The following is a 19,368-nucleotide window of genomic DNA, read 5'->3' as shown; positions in this document are numbered from 1 at the left end:
TCGGATATAAGGCGGCAAAGCAGTGCTCCGGGGGTGGGGGGGGGCGGGACTGCGTGCTCCGGTGGATCAAAGCAAGTTCAATATAACGCGGTTTCACCTATAACGCGGTAAGATTTTTTTGGCTCCCGAGGACAGCGTTATATCGAGGTAGAGGTGTACTAAACAACTGCACACAGCCACCAAAGGCCATCACCAGTTTGTCAACAAGTTGACCATCAGAGGCCTTTACTCTTTGACCTTAAATACATCAGAGTATGTTTAAAAATACTCCAAATCCAAATTTTATAGCCTAAAATACCTTTATAAATAAGTAACTGACAGAAACTTTCATTGTATTTATTTCGGACTCTTATTTTACAACTTTGAAAGTCAAAAGAATGCACTTGGAGCAGAAGTATTTGCCTATGAACAAGAAATTACAGCTAGAAAAATAAGGAGGAGGCCATAGCCCTAGAGGGGGTTTCTTTACATAGGTCCTGATTCAGCAATTCACTCAAGCACATGCTTAACTTGAAGTACGTGAACAGTCCCACTCACTTTAATTCATATTAATCCTCCACACCAGTTTGAAAAAAAAAAAAAGGATTAGACTCTATGAGATTGACTAAATGAATCTTGCTATCTGAAATTAATTTATAGATGCCTTCTTGCAGATGTTGTAAGAAAAAATGGAGCTCAGAAAAAAGCTCAATTTGGAAACTTTTGGGGTCCATCGCTCTGGGACTTTAATGGACTTAATTTCTGGTTCCTCTAATACTGGGCCTCCCATTGCCCTCTGTTTTATACTATGAAGGTGAGTAAAATGGAAGATAGTCTGGTCAAATGGGAGATAAAGACATATGGTAGTTCTCTGATATGGTTTCACCATCCTCTGCTCTGGAGATATTGTGACTGTAATAGAATTTGGAATTTCAATATAAATATTTTCCTCATTTTGGATCTTTCAGATTTATCCTTGGTAAGGGCCTTGTTTGGCTTTTTTACACTATATCAAATATGTTGGGCATCTGCAGAATCTACTGAAGTCAATCAGGGTTGGAAATGCTCTGCACCTTGTGAAACTGAGCCTGTTAGTCATGTTTTTACAGTGCCTAACATAATCAGACCCTAATCTCAGATTGGTGCCCATTGGCTCTACTGCAATACAAACAACAGATAATACTAAAAACAACATGGAAGGAGACAATGGTAAGATGGCTCTTAAGAAAGTCATGCTGCTGGACGAAAGAGAAGCTTACTAAAATGTTACCATTAAACTACATGCACATACAGCCAGGGCCGGCTCCAGGCACCAGCCCAGCAAGCAGGTGCTTGGGGCGGCCAAGGGGAAGGGGCGGCACGTTGGGCTCTTTGGCGGCAATTCGGCAGCGGGTCTGTCGGTCCCTCTCGGAGGGAAGGACCTGCCGCCGAATTGCCGCCTAAGAAGAAAGCAGTGCGGTGGAGCTGCCACCAATCGTGGTCGCGGCTTCTTTTTTATTTATTTTTTTTTTCCGCCACTTGGGGCGGCAAAAATCCTGGAGCTGGCCCTGCATACAGCATTGCTGTTGTAGATGAAAATCTTAATGCTAAATCCATGCCCCTTCAGCTGCTTTTTATTTTTGGAGAAAGAGTAACATTTGGTGGCAAGCTTGGGTAAATGCAAGTGGGTGTCATCCTTGAGAATGCATGTGGCTTGGACAAACTGCTTCCTACTGAATGTAATCTGCTTATTAACATCATATGACCAATTCATTAATTTCAGCACATCTATTGTAGCATTCTTGTGGTCTTTTTGTGAAGTACCTAGCAGAAACCGTAAAATAATAAATAGTAATTGGTGGTAGTCCTGGCTCATCTCAGCACCAATGTTGCTTAGAAACACAAACACGTAGATACACATTAATGATTTGTGGCATAATGTCTGACACATTATTTTAAATTTTCATTTTCTTTGTACCTGACTGAAGATAATTATGTTGGTTTTGATACTGGGGAACCAGATGAACTGTTTTCAGTTCTCTTGTGCCAGAATTGTTTATGCAGATTATTTGAGTACCTCCTTTCAACTGGCAGATCACCTGAAATACACCATAAATGATTAGTTTTCATCTAAGGATAGTCATTCTAGGCACATAGATACAAAGTTTTTCATAAGAATACCTATCTGTCTGATTGCAGAATGCCATTGAACAGCTATGCTGCTGCTCCTCATCTCAGGTGGGAAGGATTTATAGCTTTCTAGACTCCCCAACCATGGAACTCTCCAGGACACATTCCAATTACTAGTGCTGTGTTCTGTGTTTAGGATTTGGTCCTCAAGACAGAAATATGGGTCTGCAATGGTGTTTCATTTTGTTCACCCAACTATAACTATAGAGCAAGCACCTCTTTTTGGTTGTAGCCAACTCCACAGATTGCTTTGTTTCTAATGTTATATAGTAAATATAGACAAAATATAGTATAATTAAATATAAGCTCCTAGATCATGAGTTCTCTGGAACAGGGACTGCCTTCTCATTACTTGTCTGTATAGCACAGGCATAGTGGTCCCCTGACTGGGGCCTCTAGACTACTATAATACAAATAAATAAGCAAACAAATAAACATAATTTCCTTCAATGTGTACTGTTGCTGTCAGTTTCAAGAAGTAATTACCACTGGACTGGAATCTTTTCTGTGTGAACAGCTGGGGTCCTCCATTACATTTTGTGCAGTTAGTAACTTGCAGCTGGTTTCTCCTGCATTTGAATTCTGAAAAACTGCTTCCTTTTGGTTATTAGCCATATTACTAACAATTGCTTCTTTTACCTCCGCCTGAAAAAATAAATAGTTTCACATCTTAAAAGGAATACTTTAAATGCTACCCTAAATTACAATGCCAGTAGGACAAGAGATGAAAATTTATAGCTGCATAAACAATGCATTTTAAAGCAAAAACTGTATTCAAACCTAATTTGGAGAATAGCTAGTTCTAAATGTTACAGCTTAGGCTGAATGATTTTCATTTAATATTCAAATGAAAATACTTCTAAAGAATAACAATGGGTAATGCACAAAGACATATTTTACAGTAACAAAGACGTTCCTTCCCTTCCTATACTGGCAATCATCAACTCAGTTCCACGCTGCCCTGGAGAAGCTAAGAGACTGCTTTAGCAAGTAATGTGAAACACATGAATTAATTATAAAATACACAACTTGAGCCCTATGGACCCAAGGGATTTAATTTAATTAACAACTGAGCAATAACATCAGGACTGGAACCTAACAGTTTAAGCAGCATTCCCATACTAAGTCATTTGTCACAGTGGTCAGTGAGTAAACTTTGGTGGTACTCTTCTTCAAATGGGAATTGCTGCACCTTTACTCATTGGCAACACTATCCACCATAAAGCATTTGTCAAGCTGGTACGTGGAAGAACTGTAGTACCCACTGCATAATGATCAAACCTCTGAATAAAGCCCTGATTCATTCAAAGCACACACTAAAGCACTCACCAGGAACCCCGGCACACCTTGTCCATGACAGTGTCCTAGGGATGTCTAGCAAAAAGTTCTCCAACCTGGAATTTCTTTGTTTTTATGGTTTGTCTTTTATAAACCTAGGAAATTACATTTAAAAAACCCAAACACAGTAAAAGAATGTTAGGGTTGCAAAGTGAAGCACTCCAACAGTAGGAATTGCCAGTGTTACAGTTGTACCTCAGCCTTAACTCTGCCCCTTTGTATGCATGCAACATAATACAGGCTCAGATGCTAAGTGACAGCTGAGGGGTTTTTGGCACAGCTCAGGATGAGATATGTGCAAAGGTAGCCATAAGCCACTTCTGTATTCTCTGACTGTACAAGGATGACTGGCCACAGTCCATGTGACTGCCTTAGGCAGAGGGGTAGCATAGAAGCTACTACACCACCCAAGATCCCCCTGGACTGGGGAAATCCTTTGGGGGCAGGCAAGGCAGCTATAGTGCATTACATTATCAAATAAAATGCATCTGCAGGACTAGTGTCTCTTTTGGGCCCTGATTTAGCATGTGCACTGCCTCACTGGGTACGTCCATGTTGCCTGCAGACTGCCCACAGAAGCAAGTCTCCCAGCCCAGGATGAGACACTTGGGGAATTGAGGCTTGTGCTAGTGATCTAAAAAGAATTGTGCAGATAGTGCTTTGAAGTTGAGGCTTGGGTTGGAACTCAGGCTCTGAAGCCTACCCCCTTCCCCAGGCTTCAGAGTCCGAGCTCCAGCCCGAACCATGATATCTACACAGCCCACTTTCAGTGCAGTAGTGCAAGCTCCACTAACCTGAGTCTGTCAACTCAGACATACCCATTCTCTTCAATGACAGCTGCTGGTCCTCAGCACTTTTGAAAATCAGCCACCTACTTAGGTGCCTAGCAGCCTGATCCAAAACCCACTGAAGTCAATCAGAGTCTTTCCATTGACTTCAGTGGGTTTTAGGTTAGCCCCTAAATGAGGATTTAGGAGCCTAACTTTACAGCCAAGATTTTCATAAATGGATGTCTAATGTTCTCTTTTTTCTTTGTATGTGGAATATGTAGGACTGCATTTGAAAAAACATTTTACCCTTTGGCAGTTTAGGTGATTCCCGTTTTCAATTTCTACAATATTTTGCCTGTAAGATCAAAAACAAAGAACAAAAACTTTCAGAAAAATAACAATAACATCTTAAAATCATACTTACAAGTTCATCACAGACAGGAGCACTAGTCTGAGGTAAAGTGCTGGTATCACTGCAAGGTTCTGTCACACAAAATGGAAGGATTTTTAAACAAACAATGAGGACAATGGCAAACATTAGGAGATCTTTTATACTATAGGTCTAAGGAAAAAAGATTTGGACATCACAGGATTGCGTAGGACACTGACAAAAATTAAAACAAGCACTCTGAAAGTGCAGCTAAGCTGGCATAAAAATATTGACTATTCTCCACTAACAGACTTCCTGTCAGGAAGGCTGGGAAATGAGACCCCAGTATTGAGCCAGCTTGATGTTTCTCAAAATAGCTGGGAAAAATTATACATTTCTCAGTGATGTTATGTTAATAAAGGCTAATGAATGTGCAACTTGCCACTGGAGGGATTCTAATACCCGATCACATGACAAATGGCTATGCGATACCTCATATATTAGAAGAAACAACTGGAGAACATGCTTTGTGGTCTGGCATCTATATAAGGGCAGCTTTGTCTTTTTGACACTGGCTCATGCTAGGACTGATGCAGAGCAGCACAATCGCAGGGGGACTCCAAAAGGCAACGTTCTTCAAGGATGCACAATCCCTCCAAGAGGTTCCAGGCATGCATACTGTAGGGAGCACACCCCCGGCATCACTGCTTAGGAAGATGCAGCATGATCCTTTCTGCATATCTGTCCAGCTCTGTATACCTGGCTTTACTCCTGTCTCTTCCCTTACCCCTTTGGGATGGCTCGTAAGCAAGGAATACTGTTGCACACAGGGAGTGCAACGGTGCATGGCCCCTATGCAATGGTGTAAGGCTCCTTTTGCCCACCCCATCCCCTCTCCTTCCCTTGTACACCTGTGTATGGAAGGGCACAAAGTGGCCATTACTGAGCCCATGAGAAGAGAGCTCACTCCTACCTACTTGAACCTGAGCAATATCTTTTTAAAGGACCAGGGAGAAAACTATCCTTTAATTGAACTTTATATCTTCACTTTTCAAGATAACCATTGAGCTACGACAATTTTTTTGAACACATTCTCTTTCAAACTTCTTCAGCTTCCTTATGGACATCAAAGTAAATAGAAGTACATGGATAGAAACAATACTGCCTAGAAATTAAAAACAATTCCTTTCAACCTCCATGATGTAAAGCCCACATTATCACATAGCAAGATCAAAAGTCACAAAGCTAACGTGCAATCAGAAATCAGAGCCCTGGGGAACAATTCAGAGGATTGGTGATGGTATATCATACTTCTTACCTTTCAGTAACTGGTTCAAATTTGGGCCTTGTGAGTAATGACCAAAAATCATTCCCATTTAATAGCTGTTCAGTGGCTTATGTCACATGAGCTTGTGATTGCTGTCTTGTTTCTAATGTGTAAGCATCCACATTACAAATTCCCAATTACCAGTGGCACTCATTGCTGGCAGACTCAGCAGAGAGGTCAAGATCTAAAATAACCTGAAGACTGATAATCTCCCTCTCCCTAACTAGAGCAGCAGCTCCTCCTAGATTGGGGCTGAGGCACACTGATAAGGGAATGTGGAGAAGCTTGCACTGCTGTAACTGCTGCATGGATAAGGCTAAGATTTTGTCATGGTTATTTTTAGTCACAGTCAGGTCATGGGCAATAAACAAAAATTCACGGAAGCCGTGACTGTCTGTGACTTTTGCTGCTGCGGCTCCATGGTTTCCTTTACCACCATGGTGGCTGGGAGCTGTGGGGTTCCCCCTCTGCCTGTGGCAGCTGGAAGCTGCAGGGGGGCCCCCTCCAACCACGGTGGCTGGGAGCTGAAGGGGGGTCAAATTTCCCAAAGAGAAAACTGGACACCCTTAGCCACTCGCCAAAGGCGCCCCCTACCCACCCTCTCGCGTGAGGCTGTCGCCTGTTGCTGGAACCCCAAGGGCCCACTCAGGAGGCTGTTGCCTGTCACTGGAACCTTACAGGGGGCCCCTGGGCCTGAGGCAGAGAATGTCATGGAGGTCTTTGGAAGTCACGGATTCCGTGACTTCGATGACCTCCATAACATAAACATAGCCTTATGCATGGATAAATAGAAGACTTCCATCTCCAATCCCATCACACTTTAATGAGTGCTAACAAAAAATTAACTTAGAGGAGAAAAACAAACTAGAAATCATACAGGGACGGTCAATCATTTATACTGTCAGTTGTAGATGGGAGGAGACCAAATTAAAAAAATCAAACTCACAGTAGGTGACTTCTCCAAACACTTACCATTGGAGGTACCTGGCAAGGCTTGTGACTGTACACAACTATTAAGCATTCCTTTGAATTGGTCATAACAAATACAATTATTCCCACCAGTAACTGGATCCAGTAGAGGTCTGAATACCTAGAGAAAGAGAATATGTTTTCTTTCATTCATTTCTTTAACTTCAACACATTTATAGAAAAATTTAACTATTTGATTTCAATTGTGAAAAATCATAGCCATTTAGTTCAAAGTTTAAGAGAAGGTTGCTCAGCTTGTGCAGTAACTGAGGTTCTTTGAGGTGTGTGTCCCTGTGGGTGCTCCACTTCAGGTGTTGGTGCGTCCCAGTGCTGTCAATCGGAGATTTTCAGTAGCAGTGTCTGGTCGGGGTGCGTGTGCGCAGTAGCAGTCTCGCAGTGCTGCTGGTGCCTCATCTAGCATGCTCAGGTCCCGACCCCTTCAGTTCCTTCTCTACCGTGGAGTGTTTAGCTCGTACTCCGAATTAGAGGGGAGGAGGGTGGGTAATGGAGTACCCACAAGGAGATACACATTTCAAAGAACCTCAGTTACTGCACAAGGTGAGTAACCTTCTCTTCTTCTTTGAGTGCTGTCCCTGTGGGTGCTCCACTTCAGGTGAATGTAGAGCAGTGCTCTCATGAGGATGGAAAGGAATTCAGAGTTCAGTTTGTTGCTGAGGCTAGTACAGTGAGGCCTAGTCTTGTGTCTGAGCTTGAACTGAGAGTAATTGCGTAGTGATTTGTGAATGTGTGTTAAGAGGCCCAGGTGGCCACCCTGCAGATGTTTAGAATGGGCACATTGTGTAGGAATGCTATGGATGTAGATAAAGCTCTTGTTGAGTGGGTTCTGATGCCCGGAGGGGCTTCAGTGTTGTGCAGTGAATAGCACATATGGATACAGCTGGATATGCATTTCGGTAATCTTTGCGTAGATATGGCAGAGCCTCTGATCGTTCTGTTGTTGACACAAAAAGTCAAAAGTCAATTGGAAGAGCTTCATTCCAAATAGATAAAATGCTAAGCGCATGTCCAACGTGTGCAGGACCGCCTCTTGTGCGATAGTGTGTGGTTTTGTATGAAATGTAGTTAAGTGAATCAGTTGGTTGAGATGGAACAAGGACGATATTTGGGGCATAAACTTAGGATGTGTTCTAAGTGTCACTTTATCCTTGAAGAATATTGTGTATTGTGGGTGAGCCACGAGAGCCCCTATTTTGCTGACTCTTCACACTGATATAATGGTGACCAGGAATGCCACTTTCATAGATAAGTGAAGTAATGAGCATGTGGCTAAGGGTTCGAATGGGGCTCTGGTTAGACTTCTGAGCACCAGATTTAAGTCCCATACTGGCATGGGTTCTCAGATATCTAGGTATATGTTCTATATGCCCGCGAGAAACTGCTTAGTAATCGGGTGAGTGAATATCGAAGTCCTGTCTACCTGTTGATGGAAGGCCGTGATGGCGGCAAGATGAACTCTATGTGAGCTCATAGTAAGCCCTGAGTTCTTTAGGGATAATAAATATTGCAAGATTAGTGGAAGTGGTGCCTTGCTTGCAGATATTTGTTTATTCTGGCACCATAGGAAGAATCTTTTACATTTTTGGAGGTAAGTAGTATGCGTGTTGTGATTCCTGCTGTTTATTAAGACTTGTTTTACATGTTCTGAGCAGGTTAGTTTGTTGTGGTGGTGCCATGAAGGAGCCACGCCTTCAGGTGAAGTTTCTCTGGGTCTGGATGGAGGACTTGACTATCGTCCTGAGAGAGAAGATTCCATAGGCCAGGGAGAGTGAATGGTGTGCAGATCACTATGGGTGTCAGGTAAGGGAACCGTGTCTGTCTGGGCCATGTTGGTACTATGAGTATTATTTTGGTCCTGTCGGTTTGTATTCTGTGTATTACTCTGGAGATTAGAGGTATTGATGGGAATGTGTACAGAAGGGGAGCGTTCCATTTGATGAGAAAAGTGTCCCCTAGGGATTGTGCCCCTAGTCCTGCTCGTGAGCAAAACTTTGGGCATTTCTTGTTTATTGATGTCGCGAACAGGTCTATGTGTGGGGATCCCCATATGTAAAATATGTGTTGTGTTATTTCGTCATTCAGTTCCCATTAGTGCTCTTGGGGAAACTGTCTGCTTAATGTGTCTGCCATCATGTTCAGTCGACCCGGGAGGTATGCTGCTGTAATAGTGATGTTGTGTTTTATGCACCAGTTCCATAGTTTTAAGGCCTCTGTGCATAAGGAGTGGGAACATGCTCCACCCTGTTGATTTATATAGAACATACACACAATGTTGTCCGTCAGAACCCTTATAATTTTGCCTCATATAAGAGGGAGGAAATGAAGGCATGTTTTGTGGAACGTGCGTAATTTGAGCAGGGTTGATATGTAAATGTGTTTCAGTGGGGACCACTTGCCTTGGACTGAATGTTGGTTTAGGTGAGCTCCCCATGCGATCAGTGAAGCATCTGTTGTGATTTGTATAGATGGTGGATCCTGTTGAAATGGGATGCCTGAGCAAACGTTTATTGGGTTTGTCCACTATCGTGTGTGAATGTAGAACCTCTGGGGTCGGTGTAAGTCTTTTGTTTAGGCTGTGCTTTCGTGGAATCTATACCGAGCTCAGCCATCCTTGAAGGCAGCGCATGTAGAGTCTGGGGTGTTTTACAACGAAAGTGGTAGCTGCCATATGTCTCAAGAGTTGTAGGCAGGTGTGTGCAGACACCCATGGGCTGTCTGAGACCACCCACATGAGGGAGGTCATTGCTGTGAATCGGGGTGATGCTTTAACCTCCACTGAGTCCAGGTGTGCTCCTATGAAGTCCAAACATTGTACTGGAGTTAGGATAGATTTCTTTTAATTGATTTGTAGCACTAGGGAGTGAAAAAGAGAGATGGTTTCTCGAGTAATGCGTAATGTTTCTGTCAAGGTACGGCCTTTTAGCAGGCAATCATCTAAGTATGGGAATATCAATATTGCCTGTCTGCGCAAATAAGCAGCTACCACCGCTAGGGTTTTGGTAAAGACACATGGAGCGGTCAACAGTCCGAATGTCAGTATTCTGTATTGGAAGTGATCTTGTCCCACTGTGACTCATAGAAATCGTCTGTGAGCGGGATGGACGGCAATGTGAAAATAGGCATCTTGCAGGTCCAAGGTTTAGAACCAGTCACCTTCTTCCAGTGCAGGGATGATAGAGTTCAGTGTGACCATTTTGAATCTGTGGGTACGGACAAATTTGTTGAGTTTTCTGAGATCTAGTATGAGTTGCCAACATCCGTTTTTCTTTTTAGAGTCAGGAATTAATGGAAATAAAATCCCTGCCCTGTGTTGTGTTGGAACTTGTTCCACGGCCCCTAGTTGTAGAAGGTGATGTACTTCTTGTCTCAATAGGTGCTTGTGAGAAGGGTCCCTGAAGAGGAACGGGGACGAGGAGACGGGTAGGTGGGATGGAGGTAAAGGGGATGGTATAACCCATTCGAATGATCTCTAAAACCCAATGGTCCGTGGTGATAGAGGCCCACGGATGGTAAAATGGTCGAAGCTGATGACCAAAGTTTTGGATCGTTTGTTCCATTGGCGCTAACGGTAGGGGGAGGTCGGTCAGACCCTCGATCAATGTTTTAAAATTGTGTCTTGTTTGGTGGTGCTTGGGACGTCGCAACCTGAGATTGGGTAAGGCAATATCTCTGTGGTCTGTGCCTTTGTCTTTGATTGTCGTATGGTCTCTGCTGGCGTTGAGACGTGCTGTCTCTGTTACCATTGTAAGGCTGGTATCTGCATCTCCTGTTAGGGTGTGTGTAGATCCTGAGGGTCCTCAGTGTGGCTTTCATGGAATGGAGGACCTCATCCGTCTTAGCGGAGAAGAGCTTGTCCCTGTCAAAGGGAAGGTCCTCTACCTTGGTCTGGAGTTCCCTTGGGATATCAGATGAGTGCAACCAGGATGCTCTGTGCATGATGATAGCTGTCACTGTTATGCATGCCACTGTGTCCACCACATTGAGGGATGTCTGGAGCGCTGTTCTAGCAATACGTTGTCCCTCATTGACAATGGCATGGAATTGGTCTCTTTTTTCCTCTGGAATTTCCTGGATGAAATCATTTTTATATAATTCAGTTTTATATAATTATCATGATCGTACACAGTGTGTAATTGGCTGTGTGGAATTCAAGAGTCGCAGAAGAGTAAACTTTTTGCCCCAAGAGGTCTAGTCTCATCCAATCCTTGTCTTGTGGTGTGGATTTGAATTGAGGATATTTGCCCCACTGGTTGACAGCATCCACCACTAAGGAGTTAGGCTGTGGGTGTGAAAAAAAGGAAATCCATGACTTTATTTGGCACATAGTATTTCCTGTCCATATGCTTATGGGTTGGGGGGATGGTGGCAGGTGTTTGCCACACCGTTTCTAAAGGTTCCATCAGAGCATCCTTTATGGGCAAAGCTATTTTTGTAGTTGATGAAGTGTGTCGGATCTTGAGGAGTTGGTGTTGCGTCCCTGGTACCTCCTCAAGAGGAATATTTTGGCTCTATGCCACCCACCGGAATAACTCCTAAAAGTGTTTGAAATCATCTGTACTAGTGGGAGGCGGGGGCATAACTGCCTCATCAGCGGAACAGGAGTTGTGATCAGGGGATGTTTAATTTTTTGTTGTCTCATCCCTGTCTTCCTCCACCTCCTCTGTCACCTCAGAGGGCTCGGGTACCGATGTCATTACAGAGCGTATGGGTTTCCTGTGGGAAGTGGGAGGTCTGTGAAATTGAGACCTGTAGGCTGCCCATGGGTCCCATTGTGGCCATTGAATCGGAAATGGAATGGGAGGGCACATCCATGGATTAGTGAGCCGGGGGGGGGGAAGTCCCTGGTGCTCTGTTCCCTGGGTCTATAACGAGGTTCCTGCTGGGGAGGAGTGTCCAGATGAGAAAACTGCCTCCTCCATGTTGTCGTCCCCATCACTCAAAAAATGTGGAGCACCAGGAGATTCTGGTTGGTCCAGTGCAGTCAGTAATGGCAAGCAGGCAGTGCCGAACAGTGGAGATCTGGGAACAGAGAACACTTCCATATCTGACAAGTGCATAAGGGGGATTGGTACCGTTGTATGCGGTGCTGTATCCTTCTGCGTTGCCATCCTAGATGGAAGTGAGCCCAGTGCCGACCCTTTGTGTGTAGCCTTCTTCGGTGCCGATGAGCTTGATGCTGGAGGGGGAGCCATCACAGGTGGTTGAGGTTGTGGTACTGTGCCCTTTGTAGGGGTAGTCGGAGCTGTGGAGCAGGAAGTCTCTTTGTGCCTGCTACTTGACTCCTTTCTCCTGCCGGCAGAGGTCATGGAGCGGACGGTATCAGAGGTGCCCGATGCATCAATAGTGCTCATTCTGGAGAAGGTCGGCACCATGGGGAGCGATCTCGCTGGAGACCATTCTTTTTTAACAGTTCTTGGCTTGGTGGAGACATGACCCTTTTCCTCGATTTTGTAGAGGAGTTGGCACTTAGTCTGTCCATGGAGGATGAGCTGCAGAGTCCCTTGTTGCGAGTTGTCCAGGGCCCAATGTAGGAGTGAGGGATTTCTCCATTAGAATAAGTTTAAAATAAAGATCTCTATCTCTCATTGCTCTCACTTTGAGATTGTTGCAGTGAGCGCACTTCTGCAGTACGTGTGACTCACCTAAGCATCGGACATATAAGGAGTGGCCATCAGAAATTGGTATTGCGTCCTTACATGAAGTACATCTTTTAAATCCTGGGAAGCCAGGCATATTTATGAAAAAGGGGGATGGGAAAATGAAAGGTTTTTTTATGGCTATCTAACTAAGTTTAACTAATGCTAACTTTAACTATATTAATTAAAATAACAAATTACTAATAAAAAAGGGTAATAACTATGCTATCTAACTTAACCTAATGTTTTTGAAGGTTTTAGAGACATTGCTACCGGACTCTGTCTCAAGCCGAGGATGACTGAGAAGGAACTGCAGGGGTCGGGGTGTGTGTGAGCTAGATGAGGCACCGGCGGCACCGTGAGACTGCTACTGTACAGGTGCATCCTGACCAGACACTGCTACCGAAAATCTCAGATTGACTGTGCGATGGGTTGGGTCACAGAAACTCCCTGAAGACTGTCTCTAGATGTGCTGGGATACCACTGAGAACAAACCCCTCTGCCAGAAAAGGCTTCCCTCCACTCCCATCTTGCTGAGCTAGACACACCAGTTGGCTCCAGCACAGACCAAGAGGCTGGGCCATGCCCCCCTGCAGTTCACAGAAACTAAGATTCACTTGGCCCAGGAGTTTCTCAGTTAACAGGAACTTTCCCAGCATCCGGTATTCAATTTTTCTGGGAGCCTAAACCCCAAATAAATCTGTTTTACTCTGTATAAAGCTTATGTCCATGAATGATTCAGCTTTTTGCAGGCCAAAGCCATTGTTTACATATTAGTTTGAACATTCCCAGGAAAGCTCAGATGTGGATGGGCGTCTCCCAAAGTCCATTGTCAGATAAGTGTTTCTTGATTGGGCACTTACTGAGACTAGTCCTTTCTCAAGAAGCTGACCAAATCCTTCACTGAGGCTACTTAGAATCAAACACATTGAGATACAAGTACATAGCCAATACTCATAACTTCAAATACAAAAATGATACACACACACACAGATAGAATAATCATAACCAGCAAACTACAACGTTTCCATAGACACACCACTTGACCTCCTCTGTACAAGACCTGGTGCCATCATAGGACCCTGGTTGCAACAATGATCTATACAGTCATGGTTCATGTCAGTAACATCACAGACGGGACACACTGACACCTGAAGTGGAGCACCCACAGGAACAGCACTCGAAGAAGAAGATTTGGTTATCCAAAAACCTGATTTACAATTACCTTGAAATTTAGGGGGGACATGGTGCACTGGTGCAATTGCTACTGGAATATTATGTCCAGTTGTGATGTCCAAAACCCCAAAAGGATACTGATTAAATTGGAGAGCCATCGATGGGACAGGAGAATGATTAAAGGATTGGAAAACATGCTTTACAGACTCAATGAGCTCAGTCTGCTAAGTTTAACCAAAAGAAAAAAAAGGCCAAGGGTCACTTGATCACAATCTATAAATACCTACATGGGGAACAAAATTTTGATATAGGGCTCTTCAGTCTAACAGACTGAACAAGATCCAATGGCTGGAAATGGAAGCTAGACAATTTAAAACTGGAAATAAGGTAAAAAAATTAAGTGAGTATAATTAATCATTGGAACGTCTTAGCAAGGGTTATGGTGAATTCTCCATCACTGACAATTTTAAATCAAGATAGGATTTTTTCTAAAAGATATGCTCTAGTTCAAATATGAATTAATTCAAGGAAGTCCAGTGGCCTGTGTTATACAGGTCAGAATAGATGACTACAGTGGTCTCTTCTGGCCTCACAGTCTATGCTTCTATTATATTTATATGATCTAGAGATAGTCAGAGAGCTGTATAAGACTGTTTCAATCTATCTAGTACTAGTAGATACTAAAATAAAACCTTGTGAAAGAAAGCTGAACACACTACTACTGTTTTCTTGTTCACGAACATATCTTTGTATTTTAAATGCAGGGCACTTATAATTGCATCATCTGTAATACCTGTTTTTTATTTGCAAATTTAAGTTATGAACAGAAATTACAACAAACACAGACTACCTGATCTGGAACTTCACAATCAGGTGATCAATTTAAGTTAAACAATGGTCCCTTTGAATATGTGTTAACTACTTGCGATAAACAATCTGTTCCACATAACTTTGTTAGACACTACGGGCATGGCTACACTTGCAGATGTAGAGCGCTGTGAGTTAAACCAGCCCACAGAGAGAGAGCAGTAGGGAAAGCGCTGCAGTGTGTTCACACCTTCAGCTGCAAGCGCACTGGTGTGGCCACATTTGCGGCACTTGCAACGGCACTGGGAGTCATGCATTATGGGCAGCTATCCCACAAAGCACCTCTTCCCATTCCGGCGCTGTGGCTTGTGGGAAGGGGGCGGGGGTACGTGGGGCATTCTGGGTCCTGCCCCAATGCCCTGTGATGCATCGCTTTGCATCCCAGCAATCCCTGTGCTTCCATCCACATCTGGCGCCCTCTTTCAACGTTTTTTGTACTGTGCGCTTTGTCTTCCCTTTTGGTCTGCGGGAATGGATCCCAAAGTGCTGAGGAATATGCTGATAGGTCTCGCCAGCACATCACGTTGGCAGTCGAGTTACTCCTTAAGCTACAAACTGACAGTGAGGAGTCCGACAATGATGTCGACTCACATAATGCATATGACATGAGATTGCTTGTGGCATTCACGGACATGCTCATCAGGGCCGACTCTAGGTTTTTTGCCACCCCAAGCAAAAAAAATTTTGGCTGCCCCCCGTCCCAGCCCTGGGCTCCTCGCAGCACCCCCCTGCTGCCTCAGGCCTGGGCTCTCCCCCCCCACCCACACCCCCTGCCACAGCAGCTCTGGGCTCCCTCATTCCTCCCCACCATTGCCCCCCACACACACCTCCTGCCACCCCAGCCCTGGGCTCTCCCCCCCCCCACCTGCACCCTCCTTCCGCTGCAGCCCTGGATCACTGGTAACTCGCTCCCACAGCAGGTCATTCAGCAGGAATTTTAGATGTGCACAGAACACAGACAGGATTCGTTCCCATATGGTTACAGAACTGCAGTAAAGTGGAACAATTTTCAGCTTGTGTGATTGGAGGATATCTGGATGCATATTATAAGACTGTCCTACATAAATGAGGAAAAGTTGAGGTGCCTTTATTATTCTTTTGTTCCACTCTTTCTTTCTATGGGGAATTTGCCAATGCAATATCATTGTATTACTTTTACTCAAACAAACAAACAAACAAAAAAGGCAATGGCTGTTGAAAATAGCAATTCCAGTCCTAATAACCACTGGGAAGCATTTCTTGCTCAATTTTATCCTACTTTTTCTACAGCAAGTTACAGTGGATCAGTATATTTGATTTGAGAGAAATGAAGTAACAGCTGCCCAAACTGAGCTTGAGCACTCCTGAACTTTGAGGTGTTCAAATCTGGAAGGCAGGTGCTGGGGGGGAGGGGGCTGTGGCTCTGCGGGGGAGCACAGCAGCATGTATGCAGCAGTGTGTCTGGCGCTGCGCGGTGCCAGACACGCTGGTCTGAGTGGCACGGTAAGGGGGCTGGGGGGTTGGATGGGGTGGAGGTTCGGGGGGGACAGTTAGGGGCAGGGAGAAGGGGAGGTTAGATGGGTCAGGGGTTTGGGGGGGGGCAGTCAGGGGACAGGCAGCGGTTGGATAGGCATGGGAGTCCCAGGGGTTTGTCAGGGGACAGGTAGGGGGTGGGATCCTAGGGCGGAAGTTGGGGGGGGGTCTCAGGAGGGGGCAGTTGGGGACAAGGAGAAAGGAGGCTTAGATGGGATCCCAAGGGGCGGTTAGGAGCAGGGGTCCCAGGAGGGGGCAATCGGGGGACAAGGAGCAGCGGCGCTTAGATAGGGGGTGGGGTCCTGGGGGGTAGTTAGGGGCAGGGGTGATCAGGGGACAGGGAGCAGGAGGGGTTGGGGTTTCTGTGGGGGGCAGGCAGAGGGAGTGGATGGTGGCAGGGTGGGGCTACCCTCCCTCCCTGTGGAGTGTCCTATTTTTTTAATGTTAAAATATGGTATCCCTACTCACAGTGTAGCTCTCCATTCACAGCAGGCTACAGAGTGAGGTCTCAGCTACTTCACTCTCTCCTCCTCTTTCCTGTTGGTAGTGGCCAAGGGAATGCTGGGAAATGGCCAAGGGAATGCTGGGAAATGTAGTTCTTTCCCTGCTCCAGGGCTGGCTCTATAGGCAGGGAGCTAACCAAGGAACTACAGCTCCCAGGGCCCTCTGTTGGTTCTCAGCTCCCAGGCTGGATCCCTGCCGGCCCTGCAAATGGGCTGCCCCAAGCACATGCTTGCTTTGCTGGTGCCTAGAGCCGCCCCTGATGCTCACCACCGTGGAATGCTGCTTTTGAGCTTGGGAAACAAGCACTGAGTGGTGGGATCACATCATCATGCATGTCTGGGATGACGAGCAGTGGCAGCAGAACTTTCGGATGAGAAAAGTCACTTTCATGGGACTGTGATGAGCTCGCCCCCCACCCTATGGTGCAAGGACATGAGATTGAGAGCTGCCCTGACGGTGGAGAAGCAGGTGGTTATTGCAATCTGGAAGCTGGCAACTCCGATCAGTCGCTAACCAGTTTGGAGTGGGAAAGTCGACCATTAGAATTGTGTTGATGCAAGTTTGCAGGGCCATTAATTGCATCCTGCTCAGAAGAACTGTGACTCTCGGTAACATGCATGACATTGTGGCTGGCTTTGCACAAATGGGTTTCCCTAACAGCAGAGGGGCCATAGATGGGACGCATATTCCAATTCTGGCACCAGCCCACCTAGCCTCTGAGTACGTTAATTGGAAGGGGTATTTCTCTATGGTTCTCCAGGTACTTGTGGATCACCGTGGGCGTTTCATTGACATTAACGCAGGCTGGCCTGGAAAGGTGCATGACGCACACACCTTTTGGAACACTTGGCTGTTCAGGAAGCTGCAAGCTGGGACTTTCTTCCCATACCAGAAGATCACCGTAGGGGAAGTCAAAATGCCCACTGTGATCCTTGGAGACCCCGCTTACCCTTTAATGCCATGGCTCATGAAATCCTACACAGGGAGCCTTGACAGCAGCAAGAAGCGGTTCAACAACAGGCTGAGTCGGTGCAGAATGGCTGTGGAGTGTGCTTTACAAGTGCTGGTGTTTATCCGCAGCAATCCTGAATAGTTTACACCTCTTTTCATTCTAAAGAATAATAATAATAAAAAAACACCAAGGAAAAAGACAGAAGGTATTTAAATTGGGAAATCAAAATTACAGTGACTGGTCTCAACCTGCAGCACTAAAAGCCAAGTACAAGACAAAGTATGCAACAAAAACCAGCTATGAGGAACTACCACCAACATCAGGAAAGGAACTTTGAAGTGATGTGGGATTGATTTTTTTTTTAAATCCAATTTTTCTAGTTTTAACATATTTCAATTTCTGGAGTTAGCATATATGTCAATAGTTTCTGGTAGAAAACGTATGATATAACTCACTGAATCAGGTACATCATGAGATATGATTACAATACTAGCCCTATGAAGTTTGTGTCTTCATTGTGCATCTAATCAAATCAAGCTCCCTGAGAGATTATAGAACAAAAAAATCTAATCTTACTCTGTTTTTGTATTACTCTGCTTAGACAGCTATAAAAAGCAGATCTTATTGAACTGATGAAAGAACTGGGAGCTTAACAGCTATTTTAAGAGGCTGATAGATAGTGCAGTCAATGGCAATAGAAGATTTTAGTTACTAAATAAAACACTCATTTTCTAGATAGTCAAGCACATTCTGTCAGATTATTTCATACACCCAGTGTGCTATCTCAGAGTATGATAATTTGTCACTTCTTCCCTAGCCCTCTCCCATCATAGCATGGTGTACTATCCGAATAGGGTATTAGACAGCCTACTTGGTTTGGCATAAGAAGCTGCTAATACTTCTCCTGTTAGTTATTTGAGATAATGATAGCATTCAATAGAAGAAGAAGGGGAAGAGTGGCAAAGAGCGGGATAGAAAAACATGGGTGGCTGGAAAGGCGCACAGGGGGATGCAGGAAGAAAAACAGAAAGAAAAGGAGAAGTAACAGAGACCAGGAAAAACGGGGAGGAAAAATCAGATGTAGAAATAAAGAAAGGAAAAAAGTATTCTAGTAGAAACAGCATCCTGTCAGAGGCTGAAGTACTGCCTTCAGAAAAGCCCATTCACGACTTGGAAAAGTTGTAAGTGATTGAGTCATCTGACCTACTGTAATAAAAAAAACCCTTGGCTATAACCTTTACCTTTAAAATGTTTGGCCAAATAATAGGACATTGTCACAGAACTTTCTGAAATGAGCCCTGGCCCAGATTTTCAAATCTAGGCACCTAAAGAAAGATCTTCATAGATGCTGCGCACCCACAGTTTCCAGTGACTTTCTGGCATGGCCTTCAGTAAGTTCACAGGGTGAAAAGCACTTTTCATACTGCATAAATAAAAACATTTTTAAAAATTAAGTTTGAATTCTAGGCCTGATTTTCAATATTGCTAGCACTCCAACTGAAGTCCATAGGAGCTGTGAGTGCTCAGCACATCTGAAAATCAGGTAAGTAATTTCCAAGCTCATCGAAAGCACCAGCGATCTTATGAAACATGCCATATTGTAGTACTTTACACTATCAGTCTGAGAGCACCAAATAAGAGATCATAGGGTAAAGTAACCATTTCAATTGTGAATTTTTGTTTAAAACTACGTAATATGAAGAAGTTGCAAAGATGGTATTTAACATGATGTTAACTGGAGTCATTCAATGGTGGTGTCACAAAGGTGTCTTCAGCAATAT

General features: G+C 44.5%; 1 protein-coding gene across 1 annotated transcript in view; it reads right to left on the bottom strand.

The window, feature by feature from the left end:
- LOC101934222 (tesmin-like) overlaps window positions 1–16,709 on the bottom strand; it is a 33,063-nt gene extending 16,354 nt beyond the window's left edge. The window contains exons 1-5 of the mRNA XM_065594745.1: window positions 16,600–16,709; window positions 6,926–7,043; window positions 4,681–4,739; window positions 2,635–2,793; window positions 1,937–2,057 (exon numbers count right to left, since the gene is read on the bottom strand). Of these exons, the coding sequence (XP_065450817.1) occupies window positions 1,937–2,057; window positions 2,635–2,793; window positions 4,681–4,739; window positions 6,926–7,043; window positions 16,600–16,614 (472 nt within the window). The 5' untranslated portion in view covers window positions 16,615–16,709. The remainder of the gene's footprint in view (window positions 1–1,936; window positions 2,058–2,634; window positions 2,794–4,680; window positions 4,740–6,925; window positions 7,044–16,599) is intronic.
- Window positions 16,710–19,368: the final 2,659 nt, after the last annotated feature.

This window comes from Chrysemys picta, chromosome 4 (assembly GCF_011386835.1).
Source record: "Chrysemys picta bellii isolate R12L10 chromosome 4, ASM1138683v2, whole genome shotgun sequence".
Lineage (NCBI taxonomy): Eukaryota > Metazoa > Chordata > Testudines > Emydidae > Chrysemys > Chrysemys picta.
The sequence above is the reverse complement of the archived record's forward strand: the minus strand, read 5'-3'. Positions and strand labels throughout refer to the sequence as shown.